A 15,337-nucleotide genomic window follows, 5' to 3' on the forward strand; every position below is an offset into this window, starting at 1 on the left:
GCAGGGTTCAGTGAAGCTGTTGTGTGTTGGACTGGAGAGTCCACACTGTAGACTGGAGACTCTGAGGTCAGTTCATGGGTTTGCTGGGTTTGGTATATCTACCAAATTTAAATCCATAACAAAAGTTTTAAATTTCAATGACTTCATTGTTTAAAACAAACACTGTTGGTCAGTCTGAACAGATGGCTCTGAATTTAGTTTGTATTATTGTATAAAAACTTTAAAACAATATTTTTACAAGAACATAAATATTTTACAAAGTCATTCACACACAGTATATTTTAAAATTCTGATATTTTAAAGATATAATCTAACATTTCCTCATTAAAATGTGCATTTAAACAATGTGTAGTTGATTTAATCAATAATCTATAATGGTTAAACAGTGTATAAGTTCTGGCTCTATGTTCTATATGTAGTTGAGTTCTTACATTATTCCAAATGTTTCCAACAATGTTCAAACTCAGAGAAATCTGTCATTTTATTCAGGTAACTGCGTTTCACCGGTCGCCTGTCGATGGCGTCATATCCCCTTTGAGCCTGCGTCAGCGTTGTGGTTGTCTGCCAGAAGCTGTCATACATTGACTGTTTATCCAGTCTGAAGCCACATTTTTACCATATACTATTTAGATCTTGGTGCTTTTTAACTCTAGATTTGAACCGGATGAAGTATTTTAGTCATCGGACGGCTGGATCTTAAATTATCAGAGAAACAAGCTGAGCTATCGTTAGGAGCAGCTCGGCAACATCCTTTGTCATTCCAACAGCGTGGGAGAAGCAGTGATTTTTCTGAAGATAAAGATGATGATGAAGTTCCCTGTAGGGTCCTTATTCTAACCCAGACTAACCAGTGTTGCCATAAATCCCTTGCGACTTTCTGTGGACGGGTGCTTTTTATTTTCCCCCTCTGCCCCTCAAACAGTCTGAGTTCAATACGTTCCACAAGATCTCTGAGCTATATACTCTGATAAATAAACTCTATTAAATACCAAAATCATATAAACACAAGCAAATATCTGTCATTAATGAACCTTTTGTGAATCATCAAATCAGATGATGTCTCAGTAACATTAGTGTCAGTCTGGCTCACTGTTCAGTCTCTCCTGGAAGACATTCATACATTCTCAGTTTTATCATCAACAGTTTTGAGGGGATTTTATGCTGATTAACACTGAGCTTCTTGTTGAGCTTCATATTTCAAACATATTTAATAAAACAATAATTCAACACTGGTGGATTCTCTCTAAAGCTCTTCATCATTTCATTTCCACCTTTCTCTCATGATCCTCTGAATACAAACAGAAACATATTTTCTTCTCTATCAGACAATAAACATATCAGCTTATACCAAACCTTTCTGATAATATGTGACGTTTCTACTGACTGAATATTTACACTCAAGATGACAGCACTTTATCTTTAATAGTGGAATCTTCAATTACTTTCTGTGGCTTTTTCTTTGTGTTTGGCTGCACAACATGAGTTTGTATAGATGGAGCCACTGGTGGAGCTGACAGAGGTTAAGAGCTGAAGTCACTACGTCTTTATTGAAGCAGCAGCACGTTGTCATTAATATTAATGAGAGCTCTTTTTCACTTTTTGTATTTTACAGTTTGCAACCTGCATCCTGTTGGGTTCAGGTGTTTGGAGTTTCCATTTTCTAAACTTGTACATTGTAAACCTTCTTCAGCTCTGAACAGATTATTAAACACTGAATGATTTCAAGCAGGAACATTGTCTTCTAAACTCACATCTGTTATTCTTTATTCAGATTGAGGGACTGCAGTTTGTCAGAGATCAGCTGTTCTTCTCTGGTCTCAGCTCTGAAGTCCAACCCCTCCCATCTGAGAGAGTTGGACCTGAGTGACAACTACAACCTGCAGGATTCAGGAGTGAAGCTGCTGTGTGGTTTTCTGGAGAGTCCACACTGTAGACTGGAGACTCTGAGGTCAGATACCATTTTTTATTTCTGTGCTGAGATGAATCTGATGTTAAGTTGTGCTGACAGTAAAGTGCAGACAGGTTGATATTTATGAGGTAAAATCTTCAAAATTAATGACAAAAAAAATATATAAATTGTTGAAAATAAGTTTTCAAAGTTCGAACTCAGATTTTAAACTAATTAATTCACTGACCCACTCCATCGCCACAATACATCCCGTAGCCTCCGCTCATCCGATGCAAACCTCCTCACTCCATCACCAAGGACCAAGCACCGAACCTGGGGCGACATAGCCTTCTCTGTAGCAGCCCCCTCCCTCTGGAACTCTCTCCCCAAACACATCTGTGACTGTACCGACCTTCCAACATTCAAATCATTGACAAAACCTCACCTTTTTAAAATTGCTTTTAATGTTAGGCTTATTCTGGTGTGTTTTTAGTGTTTTATTATTTGATGTTGTTTTGCTGCTTCTATGTTTTTATGAATAGTGTCTGAGTACTGAGAAAAGAGCTTATAAATAAAATTTATTATTCTTTATTATTAAAACAAAAAAAAAGTATTTAAACATTTGAAAATAACATTTGTATGTCACACTTATAGTTTACAGTTACAATGTTGGCAGTTTCAGTTGGTGAGTGAGTTCAGTTTTATTTATTCAGAAAGTCTGATTAAGATCAGGATCTGTTTTAAAACACAGAGCTGAGAACAAATTACAGACGTACAACATCACAACAACACAGTTCAGTCACACAAAGTGTTCATCTCTCACACATTAAACCAAACATTATGAATATCAACCAGGAGAACTGTCTAGTATTTACAACATTGATTGAAGCTGTTGTCTGTATTCATACATACAAGTCTGGTGATGAAGACACGGAATCCCAGCATGCACTGGTGGAACAACAGGTTTGAATCTCAGAAAAGAGATTGTTAAATATTTGAACTGTGGCCTCACAGCAAGAAGGTCCTGGGTTCCCAGCTGGGTGGAGTTTGCATGTTCTCCCTGTGTTTGTGTGGGTTTCCTTTAAGTGCTCCGGTTTCCTCACAATCCAAATATGTTGTTAGGTTCATTTCTCCAATCAGTACCATTAACCAGGTGCTGCACAGTGGCTGCCCACTGATCCTAGTACTTAGAAACGGGACAAAGTAGGACATACTTTGCTATATGTTGTTCTGTGTATGACTATATACATACATACAACTGAAGTGAATACAAACGAGTGCAGTTACAAACTGAGCCACAGCTCATGTTAATGTTCTTTGTGATCTAAATGCATAAATTCTGTTTTTTATAATTGTGTGTCATATCGTTAACCTTATATTGTTTGTATTCACAGACTTTCTGACTGTAAACTTTCAGAGACTCACTGTGAAGTCATGGCCTCAGCTCTGAAGTCCAACCCCTCCCATCTGAGAGAGCTGGACCTGAGTAAGAACTACCTGCAGGGTTCAGGAGTGAAGCTGTTGTGTGTTGGACTGGAGAGTCCACACTGTAGACTGGAGACTCTGAGGTCAGTTCATGGGTTTGCTCTTTGTATATCTACCAAATTTAAATCCATAACAAAAGTTTTAAATTTCAGTGACTTCATTTTTTAAAACAAACAAAACTTTGTTCATCAGTCTGAACTGTTTGGCTCTGAAATTAGTTTGTATTACTGTATTATTAGGGATCGAGCACTGACCAGTGCAAGACCCTATTGTTCCTGTAGGAATTATTATTTTGTGCCTCTTTCACCGCATATTTGACCCCCGCAGCATTCTCAAAAAGTCATGGAAATTTGCACAAAATTCAAACGTAGCGAAAATACCAATATGACATTGTCCCCGTGCACGGGCGCCGCCAAACGGCTAAGCCACGCCCCCCAGAATCAGCCCCCAAGACACGTAAGGCCCACATGTACGAAAAATTGGTACGCATGTGTATCATGATAAAAGAAGCAGAAAAGTCTCAAGGACCCATACCTCAAACCCAACAGGAAGTCGGCCATTTTGGATTTTGTGGCCATTTTTGGCGATTTGCACACGTTGTATTTGAACGAACTCCTCCTAGGGCATTTATCGGACCGACTTCAGATTTGGACACAGCCATCTAAACACATTCAGTATTTAAAGTTGTGCTATTCACGTTATTCCGTTAAACTTCGTGGATGTGGCGTGGCGTCCCGTGGTGTGCAATTTCGATCCTTCGCCATAAAAAGAGGGATTCGTAATAACTTCTGCGTACATGATCCGACTGCAAGGAAACTTCACTTGTCCGATAAGAGTCCGGCCCTGAACACGTTTATGTGATAATATTCAGTAATAGTCAGAGCGCCACCTAGTGGCAACATGAAGTATCACGTTTTATACTTTCATGTTCTACTCCAAGTAGCAAGTGACGCGGTCGCAGCACGCCCCGACGCGGTGCCCCACCCCGCCGGGTGCGAGATCCCGTCCAACGCTGCTTGCAGCTTTAATTTGTATTGTGTTAGTAGGAAACTGTATTTATCTTAAAGTGGGCTGCAAGTGAAAATCAATATTTCTACGTTTTTATAAATAAAGTTTCAAAGGAATTATGTATTTTATATAAAAACTTCAAAACAATATTTTTACAGGAACATAAATATTTTACAAAGTCATTCACACACACACAGTATATTTTAAAATTCAGATATTTTAAAGATATAATCTAACATTTCCTCATTAAAATGTGCATTTACATGATTAGTTGATGATAGTTGATTAAATCAATAATCTATTCCATTAAACAGTGTATAAGCTCTGGCTCTATGTTCTATATGTAGTTGAGTTCTTCCATTATCCCAAGTGTTTCCCAACAATGTTCAAACTCAGAGAAATCACCGGCTGCCTGTCGATGGCGTCATATCCCCTTTGTGCCTGCGTCAGCGTTGTGGTTGTCTGCCAGAAGCTGTCATACATTGACTGTTTATCCAGACTGAAGCCACATTGTTACCATCCACTGTTTAGATCTTGGTGCTTTTTAACTCTAGATTTGAACCGGATGAAGGATTTTAGTCATCGGACGTCTGGATCTTAAGTTATCAGAGAAACAAGCTGAGCTAACGTTAGCAGCAGCTTGGCTCGCAGCCCCTCCGGGACGTCCTTTGTCTGTCCAACAGCGTGGGAGAAACAGAGATTTTTATAAAGATGAAGATGATGAGGAAGTTCCCTGTAGGGTCCTTATTCTAACCTGGACTAAGCAGTGTTGCCATAAATCCTTTGCAACTTTCTGTGGACTGGTGCTTTTTATTTTCCCCCTCTGCCCCTCAAACAGTCTGAGTTTACTCTGATAAATAAATTCTATTAAATACCAAAATCATATAAACACAAGCAAATATCTGTCATTAATGAACCTTTTGTGAATCATCAAATCAGATGATGTCTCAGTAACATTAGTGTCAGTCTGGCTCACTGTTCAGTCTCTCCTGGAAGACATTCATACATTCTCAGTTTTATCATCAACAGTTTTGAGGGGATTTTATGCTGATTAACAATGAGATTTTGAGCTTCATATTTCAAACATATTTAATAAAACATTAATAATTCAACACTGGTTGATTCTCTCTGAAGCTCTTCATCATTTCATTTCCACCTTTCTCTCATGATCCTCTGAATACAAACAGAAACATATTTTCTTCTCTATCAGACAATTACCATATCAGCTTGTACCAAACCTTTCTGATGATATGTGACGTTTCTACTGACTGAATATTTACACTCAAGATGACAGCATTTTATCTTTAATAGTGGAACCTTCAATCATTTTCTGTGGCTTTTTCTTTGTGTTTGGCTGCACAACATGAGTTTGTATAGATGGAGCCACTGGTGGAGCTGACAGAGGTTAAGAGCTGAAGTCACTACGTCTTTATTGAAGCAGCAGCACGTTGTCATTAATATTAATGAGAGCTCTTTTTCACTTTTTGTATTTTACAGTTTGCAACCTGCATCCTGTTGGGTTCAGGTGTTTGGAGTTTCCATTTTCTAAACTTGTACATTCTAAACCTTCTTCAGCTCTGAACAGATTATTAAACACTGAATGATTTCAAGCAGGAACATTGTTTTCTAAACTTACATCTTTTATTCTTTATTCAGATTGAGGGACTGCAGTTTGTCAGAGATCAGCTGTTCTTCTCTGGTCTCAGCTCTGAAGTCCAACCCCTCCCATCTGAGAGAGCTGGACCTGAATGACAACTACAACCTGCAGGATTCCGGAGTGAAGCTGCTGTGTGGTTTTCTGGAGAGTCCACACTGTAGACTGGAGACTCTGAGGTCAGACACCATTTTTTATTTCTGTGCTGAGATGAATGTGATGTGAAAGTTGTGCTGACAGTAAAGTGCAGACAGGTTGATATTAAACTGATCCACACTGAGTATCTTAATGCTAAAGTCTGTTTTCTTCTTCAGTGGTTTAGTCCATTAACTGTGGCAGAGCAATGTTGAGCTCCACATTTAAAACCTTCATATAACAAGAAGAATCTACACTGAATAATTCACATTGAACCTCTTCAGCTCTGGATTTAATCTGATATTCCACATCAGGGTTTTAATAAATGAGAATAAAAATACATAAATAAAATAAATAGTTCAATAAACTTTATTATCAGACAATAACAATATTCAGTTTTTGCTTTTTCAAACATTTTATAAAGCTGTATGTTTATATTGACTGAACTTTTTAATTCTAAAAATTTTTTATTCTTTTATTCTTTACTAAGATTGAGGAACTGCAGTTTGTCAGAGATCAGCTGTTCTTCTCTGGTCTCAGCTCTGGAGTCCAACCCCTCCCATCTGAGAGAGCTGGACCTGAGTAACAACTACAACCTGAAGGATTCAGGAGTGAAGCTGCTGTCTGATCTTGTGGAGAGTCCACATTGTAGTCTGGAGACTCTGAGGTCAGTAGAGAGTCTGAGTCAGTCCATGCTGGTCCCAGCAGTCTTGTTCTCTCATTTCTACACTACCCAACTGATCAGTTGGTCTTTGTCACAGCTCTGAGATCAGTCTGACTGAAGCCTGCAAACAACCATAATTACATTTAGTGACCATGTGGTCTTTGTACAGACCAGGACCTCTACTGGAGTCCAGTACCCACAGCTGATGTGTTGCTGTTCAGTCTTTGTATGAACATGTAGGACCTTTAACATCAGATATATATCTGTCCATTTGTCTCTTGTTTGTCCAAATAGTTTGAGGATTTACACATTTGTCCTGTAAGATTTCAGATGAAATCCAGTGGGCAGTGAATGTCTCTCTGTTTCTGCAGTAATGATGCGTTCAGAAACTCTCAGCACTTTATTTCCACTGTGTACTTCAGTGAAATCAGCAGAGTCAGCAGACTTGATGTCCAAAGTGTCTGCAGGTCTGTGAGCTTCAGCTCAGTGTGTTCACTCCAATACGTTAACATGAGAGCTGAAAGGAAGCAGGCTACACTACACAGCCGCTCCACTGCTGGTCTGAACTGGACTGAACTCCCTGCTGGTCTTTATACTGGATGTGCTGATGGAGGGAGTCTCTGTAAACACTGATTTATCTCTGCTGTCCTCTGTCTCCTTCTCTCCTCAGATTGAGGAGGTGACCTCAGTCAGACTCTGAGTGGTGAGGAAGGAGGTTGTGTTGGAGGATCCGCTGTGTCCTGATGATCCAGAGAGGTTGAAGCAGCAGCATCAGCTCTGACTGGGCCATGTTACTGGGAGGTAGAGTGGAGAGGAGAGCTTCATCCAGCAGTGACTGACAGAGGAATCACAACCAGTGGAGACGACTCTCAGTGCTGCAGTCTGAACTGCTCTGAGATCAGCTCCCTGTGTGTTCCTCTTAGTATCATCAGTGTATCTGGAGTGCTCTGCTGCTGCTCTGTCCTTCTACAGTCTCTGCAGACACACTGAGATTGCTACACCTGGACCAGGACCCGAGTCTGGATTCATTCTGATGTGCTGAACCCAAAAAGACTGCAGATCCTTTGGGTCCACAAATTGTACATGTGTGGCTCAAGTTTTAACCAATTTACAGTCATTTAAATTGCACACAGGTTAAAGCACTGTGAACTACTGTAAAGTCTGTGGGTTTCTCTGTATTTCTTTGTACCTGCACACTGTTGAATGATGAGGAACTGCTGTTAATTTACACATTTTACTGAGGGAACCAGTACCAGCCCCTGTACAAACGTTATCAGGTTCCTGAACTGAACCACTATAATAAACAACTGTGGGATTAAAGGGAAAGTGGCTAAAAGAAGGAGAGAATTGGCGCTATACAAATAAAATTGAATTGAATTGAATAGAGCTATGAGTGTTTGAGGGGGTAAATTAACAGGACTGAGCTACAGCAGAGAAAATACATCATCAGTAAGTTAAACACACGTCAGAGGGGATCATGTCTTTTGTTCAGATTAATGTGATATTAACTCGACTAGATCAGTCCAAGATGCCACCAATGTTTGAGGAAATTAGAAAGTGAACCCCCACCATGAGTTCTGATGAGCTTCTCGACTGCTTCCAGCTTACCTGTAGCAGGGTTTCCAACTCTGGGTACCTGACTTATTTGGACTGTTTAGGTCTAAGATTTAAGGATATAGTCTGACTACAGAGGAAATATCTGACTAATGTATTCAAAAAATCATATATGTTTTTAAAAATCATGTCATGGCACACATTTTGTAATTTGTATTTTCCTTTGCTTTATACTGACTGTAGTTTTGTCTACTGTAACATGTGCATCAGAAAAGCAGATTTCTCCATTTTCTATCCTGTTTGTTCCTTGGAGAGTCATTGGTTGAAAGTTTTGTAATGATTTTGTGTAAATATGTGTAAATATGCATCTTGTTAATTTGCAGATAATTACTCCACTACATCTCAGAGGGAAATATTGTGCTCTAAAGTACACCTGCTTTAATTGAAAAGTGTCTTTAGATATAATCTGTCATAAATGAATGAAAACTTTTACAAAATATTTAAACACTCATGAATGCATTAATAATTATAATGAGAGGTATATTTCTGTTATTCAAAGTGTCACATTTCCCGGTAGCTCACCTGGTAGAGCAGCCCGTGTACCAAGGTCCTTACCGTCCTTTGCATGATGAATCTCAGACGTGCTGATCTGAGAACCGAAACTGATGATGTTTAAGACTGCAGAGAGTAGAAGACAGTTTTGGTTAGTCCAGAGGTTCTGCAACTGGTCCTGGTGAGATCATCATCTTATAAAATACAGTTACACAGGTACATTGAATCAGACTGTAACATGAAGGTATTTTACTTTTTTTATTTTAAAAAGTCTTGGTACATAAAAAATAAAACTTACCAAAACTTCTTCTTTGTTTGTCTTTCCACTGTATCAACAATCACCAGCTCTGGTTCGGTCGAAATGAATCCGACGTAAATGTGAAAATATTCTGCCTCTCTGTTGTTGTTGCCTCTCTGTGTGGTGATCTGGATCCCGGGTGAACGCAGTAGAGCAGCAGATCAGGCTGCTGACGCCTCTGTTGTCCTGCAGAGGCCTATCAGGATATTCTATGTTTTTATTAGTCTACTTTTATCCTGTTATTATTTCTGTGTTTATTTCATCATTCCTGTCTTTCATTTAATCTCTTTGTAAAGCACTTTGGTTGATGGTTGTTGTTTTTAAATACGCTCTATAAATAAACTTTATGAAAATATGCAGTAATGTAGTTCATGTAGTTTCCCCATCATGGTCTTAACCTGACACCTAGTGTCCATTTCAGAGAATTGCACCTACGGTTTTAGTTTATGTATTCAGCAGTGATGCTGTCATAATTATTCTGAGATTTAGTTTGTAGACAAGAAATAGAGCTGCTGTGTTTAAACTACATTGTTGAAGATGACTGACAGCTGTTTACTTACATGTATATTTAACTTCTCTTAATAAAAAACAGAAACCACTACTTTGAACATGATGAACCTTATTTGTGATAATACATTGTAGGAAATATTGGAATCATTTGTCTGATTGGAAGTCAGACCACTTTGGATTCAACCAGCAAATGGTCATCAGCCACTTTCCTTCACAGCGACTCACCTGGGCAAAATAGTTGTGGTCAACAGGTGTCTCCTGAAGCGATGACGCCTCATTGATCAAAGTCTCTCCACCTTCACGCTCATCAGATGGCTGCGGGTCCTCCTCAGAGATAGCCTCTTCTAGCTCATCCCCAACACAGACACATATACAGCCGCCACCTGTTGACCACAAATAGTGAAATACATGGTTATTTTATGTAACTATAGCAATCAACCCTTCCTAAGTCCCGCCCCTTTTCTGTCTGCGGTCCAATAACAGTTATGGAAGAACTTTAATCAACTTTATACCTAATCCAACTAATCCAGCTAGCTAGTTAATCTATATCAATCATTAGCTGGTTAACTAGGTAGCTAGTTAGCTGTGTTTGTTTTGCTACAGAGGAAAACACCAGCTAACTAGCTAATCTACATAAATTGTTAGCTGGCTAGTTTGAAAGCTAATGTGGTTAAAAGATTAAAGCTATACATATATAGTCACATCTTAAGTTAACATCTGTAAGCAAAATGCTACTTAAAGAGCTAGCTGGCATAATAATCAGTAGGTAATTAGTCTACACTGATCATTAGCTGGCTAGTTAGGGGACTAGTTAGCTTGTGTTTTGCTACAGAGCTATGTGCTATATAAAAAAAACACATTTTGAAGATGATTAAAAGACAAAAGCTACACATATATAAATAGTCATATATTAAGTTAGCTAATGTTACCAAACATGCTGACATCAATCGTTAGAGAATTAATCTACCCTAATTATTAGCTGCCTAGCTAGGCGGTTAGTTCGCTCAACCTTTGCTGCAAAGCAAAACACTAGCTCACTAGCTACTCTGGCTTAATCATAAGCTGGCTAGCAAGCTATAATTTAGCTATAGAGCAAAAAATGGCTAACTAGCTACTTTACAGTCATTGTTTGCTAGCTAGTTACATGTGATAGCTAATGTTAGCAAAACTGCCAGGACATTTAACTCTAATGTGGCAGCCATCTATTGACACAGTCGTCCTGGTAAACATACGGCGCAGAGCCAACCGGACGAAACCATCCAAGACCACATTGACTGATTCCTTCAACTTCCTCCTGTACTTAGATATGCTATGTGCTAGGCTAATCTATGTTGAAAAGACAACTACATTTTGAAGACAATTTAAAGATAAAAGCAACACATATGTAGTCACATATCAAGTTAGCTAATGTTAGCTAAATGCTAGGCTCTTGTTTGCTAAATTGGGCAGGAAGAAACTCAAAAGTGGGAAGCTAACATTAGCCTATTAGCATATGTATTTGAATGGAAATTATTTTTTACCTCCCTCAGCTCGTGGTTGGGAAAGATGCCGACAGTTCATTGTCCTTCTCCTGCGAGCAGACTGACAGCGATGATCCTTTTCCAATAAAACAAAATAGCTGAAAGTCGTCGATACGACGTCCATCTCGTCCAACGTTTTAGAAACTGTAACATGGAGCTGAAGGCGGGACGGTTACAGTGACGCACTCCTGCACACTCGCTCACCTGTTCCATTATGTGTTCCTCACCTTTTACAACAACCGTTCATCCGACCGACTTCACACTAGGCGGGGTGTATTTCTGGAGACGCAAGGAAATGTAGAGTCCAATGTGGTTGCAACTTGGACACCCGACACGTTCAAAATGAATAAACTTTGAATAAGCAGGTGAACAGCAGCTGGTGACGTCATTGAGGGTAGCAATAGAAACTGTGCAGAGCGTTTTGGTGTCATTTATTGGCGTGCTGCTCTGTCCTCTGCTGTGTCTGTTTACTGTACAGGACAACAACTCTGATAAACTACTGCGCTAATTAAATAACGCTCGTTATGTATGTTTGTGTTTATGGTCGCGCTCCTCTGTTTATGTCCTCTGCAGACAGACAGCAGGACTCACTCGCAGAGAGGCTGCAGTTTACTGGAGTCGATGACAGTGACTTTACTGTTGCTGCTCTACAAACAATATTTAGTCATATTTAATGTATATAAATACGTTCTAATACATCTTTCTTACTAATGACTGCATGAGTGGGATGTGAAAAACTACAACCTGGGCGGGTTTCATGGGTGGGTTCATAATAATAGTCTAAAAAAGTCAAATAGCATCAAAATCATCCAGCAGCAGCCCTGCGTTATCTGTTAAATCCAGAAATGTCTCACTTTGGGAATAATATTAAGACTCAAACATTAAGACCAGTTGTGTAGACTACATGTTTTTACTATTATTATATATATATATATATATATATATATATATATATATAATATTACATTATTTAAGGTTTTTACACCAACATAATCTAAAACTATGGTATTCTGGAAATTATAAAGCTTAATATAATTACACTGAATAATAGAAAAATATATATTTGTCCACATACCAATCACAGGTCAAAATATTGCTAGATTTGTATTATTAAAACCCTCTCATTGCTGAGCTGAGTGCAAGACTCTTTACTGAAGCACAAAACTTAATATTAGTGAGAAGTGTAAAATGATTTTCGGCTCATTATGAGAAAGAAGGGACAAATTAGACCCTGGCAGGCCACCATAGTCAGGGGAATTAATGGGAAATGTGCATATTCTGTAAATAAAGCCCCTAAATCTCACCCACTGGACCTTCAAATGTTCAGTTTCTGTTAATACCAGACTAGTAACACATTATTTAATACATTAGCTTTAGTGTTTATTTCCTCCTTGGATACAAATATTTAAATCTTACCTGTAATCCAGGTGGAGAATCCCGCAAGGCTCAAAATCCTCCTTCATCCTCTCTCACAAATCCTCCGTATTGGAAATAAAAACCCCAACCTGCATATGGAACAGTTCAAATTACAATTAATATAAAGATTATTTCAGGACGTGCAGATAGTTGGCAGTCAGTCCTTCATCACTCTCTTCACTGAAAATGTTCACAAAAACCAGAACACACAAGTTTGTCAGTGAGCGGTAAAATAAGAAGGACCGCGCCGCTTTCTGTCGTTACTAGGCAACCAAAATGATGATGATGAAGTTGCTGTTCTTTATCAGAAAGCCTCACTGACTGAACTACTTTAAAGCCCAAATAAAGATATGTGGATCCCCAGCACCGTGAATCTCTCGCTCCATTTGTGTTGGAGGAAAGAAAAACAACAACAAAGCGTCGTAACGAACGCGCGCCGCGACCGCTTCCGGTACTGAGCGCGCCAACGACGCTACGTCTGAACGGCTAACGGCTAACCGCTAACGTTTCTAAAAGCTACAAAACTTTATTTTAAAATGTGTCACAGTGATTTCTACAGTGCTCGGTTTCTGTTACACACTACAGGCGTCCCCGGTTGTTGTTGTTGTTGTTGTTGTTGTTAAATTAACGCACGTGGATATGGCCGTGAGCTAACATGCAGTTTAAGCTAGCTTCGCAGAGAGAAATAAAATGTCACCGGAGAATAATCCTCAGAAACACTTCAGATCCTCCTGAACCTTCTTGTGAACCACAAAGTACCGAAACACGGTCCCTCTGTCCGGAAGGATGTTTAACAGCAACGTTTAAACCGTTACGGCCGTTAATCCTGCGAGCTCGCGCCCTCTCAGCTCATTGTAACCGTTTTAAATCTGCGTCACAGATCTGTAACGGACGGCGGCGGGAGGGGGCGTGGCCTCCACAGCGGCCGTTGGCGGTTGTTATTAAAGCTTTATTAATTAAATAGAAACATTACAACAGCAAATAAAATCACTTGTTCATACATACAGACCTCATACTGGACGAGAGGACGCGACAGCTGTACTTTCAGCTAATTTGTTGATATGGAAAAGGAGCGTGGACGATGAACTGTCGGCGCCTTTTTGATGGGGCGTTACATGGGTTAGGGGTTATTAGGGGTTATTAGGGGTTATCTGTATTATTATCTTCTTGTTACTGAAGCAATTTTTAAACTCATGGCTGTTTCCTACCTCAGACCTTTTAAGTTACAACCTGTTCATACACTGGCGATAAAAAGTGATTAATAAATAAAAAATAATTCGTAGAATATTTCATATGGAAACTCATTTTAATTCTCAAAAGAGACGCTCATAAACACACTGACACACAGAGATATAGAGCTGATTTCCTGTAAATGGAGAGGGGAGGAGCAAAACTGTCAGGTGTTATCAAGGTAGATGGTAGATAAAAACAGGAAGGGAACCTGAAAGTGAAAGAGTTCAGTTGGTTCAGACTCCATTTTGTGTCGACAGCAGAAGGGTGAGGCAGGGTGAGTGTTAATACAACATTATTATTATTTTACTGTGTGTGAGTCAGTTTTCTCCCTGTGGACTGTACAGGACTGAACTCAACAGTTTGATCTGTGGACACAAAGTGCTGATTGACTGAATAATAACTGACTGTGTTTATTCTACTGTATACTGTGAGTGTGTGTGTGTGTGTGTGTGTGTGTGTGTGTGTGTGTGTGTGTGTGTGTGTGTGTTACTCTCAGTTCTCTTGTGTTTGCCTCGTAAACAAACTTGTTTCCTGAGTCTGAGCTCACAGTCAGTGTTACTGTTTGACTCTCAGACTGAAGAGGAGTGTTTATGTCCAAAGATGATCCTCTCTATTTCAGTAATGGACCCTCAGACACACAGTAAGAGACTGTTTTTACTGTAAACAGACCTGATGAAGATAAGTAATGAGCAATAAGACAAAATGATGCAGAACTATTAGTGTAGATACTGTTTAAAATCAGTTTAAGATCCCTGCAAAAGTCCAATTTCTCTGCAAATGTTTAATATTTTAGCACAGGTTTTAATTTAAATTCAGATTTATCTCAGGTTAAATGTAATGTATGGCTACTGTGTTATAGGTTAATTTTAATGTATGTTTAATGTATATATGTTTAGTATGCTACCGGATGCTTGAATTTCTCTCGGGATAAATAAAGTATCTATCTATTGTTACGACCCAGCTCGATTTGGGGAGCAGTAACATATAATTGGAATTGGAAAAAGAGATGGAATACAACAATTGACAGGTTCAGGTTAAAATCAGGTGTTTTAATTAATTAAGGAGAGTGTGCTTGCACAATGAAATACAACAAAGGAGAGGCTATACAGGTGCTGACAAATAACTAGTACAAAAATGAAAATGACTGGATAATGCTGAAGAACAAAAAGAGATCAGCACCCATAAGCTTACAAACTAGAAACAAAACCAAACTAGCAATTACTGAACAACTTAAAGGGTCACAAAAGATACAAAGGCACTGGCTGAATCCACTCAGACAACAGCCAGGCAACACTAGAAAGTACAAACACTCTAACACAATGGTGTGCAACCAACAGCAAGGCGAACTGATCACTAGTTCACAGCCGCGCTGAACTGTGGACACGCGCTATTTAAGTGCAGCTGGGATTGATTGAAGTCT

General features: G+C 39.1%; 1 protein-coding gene across 23 annotated transcripts in view; it reads left to right on the forward strand.

The window, feature by feature from the left end:
* The window catches only part of LOC127359138 (NACHT, LRR and PYD domains-containing protein 12), a 116,657-nt gene that overhangs the window by 88,792 nt on the left and 12,528 nt on the right, over nucleotides 1-15,337 (forward strand). For 6 of the 23 annotated variants that reach the window (XM_051392895.1, XM_051392902.1, XM_051392897.1 and 3 more), the window contains 4 exons: nucleotides 1,860-1,948; nucleotides 3,283-3,456; nucleotides 6,038-6,214; nucleotides 6,661-6,837. In XM_051392895.1, coding sequence (XP_051248855.1) covers nucleotides 1,860-1,948; nucleotides 3,283-3,456; nucleotides 6,038-6,214; nucleotides 6,661-6,837 — 617 coding nt within the window. Of the gene's footprint in view, nucleotides 1-1,771; nucleotides 1,949-3,282; nucleotides 3,457-6,037; nucleotides 6,215-6,660; nucleotides 6,838-7,504; nucleotides 9,837-15,337 lie in introns of those variants that run through there. The other 17 variants (XM_051392909.1, XM_051392912.1, XM_051392907.1 and 14 more) reach the window with 13 other exon arrangements.

The sequence above is a fragment of the Dicentrarchus labrax genome, unplaced genomic scaffold, assembly GCF_905237075.1.
Source record: "Dicentrarchus labrax unplaced genomic scaffold, dlabrax2021, whole genome shotgun sequence".
Classification (NCBI taxonomy): Eukaryota; Metazoa; Chordata; class Actinopteri; family Moronidae; genus Dicentrarchus; species Dicentrarchus labrax.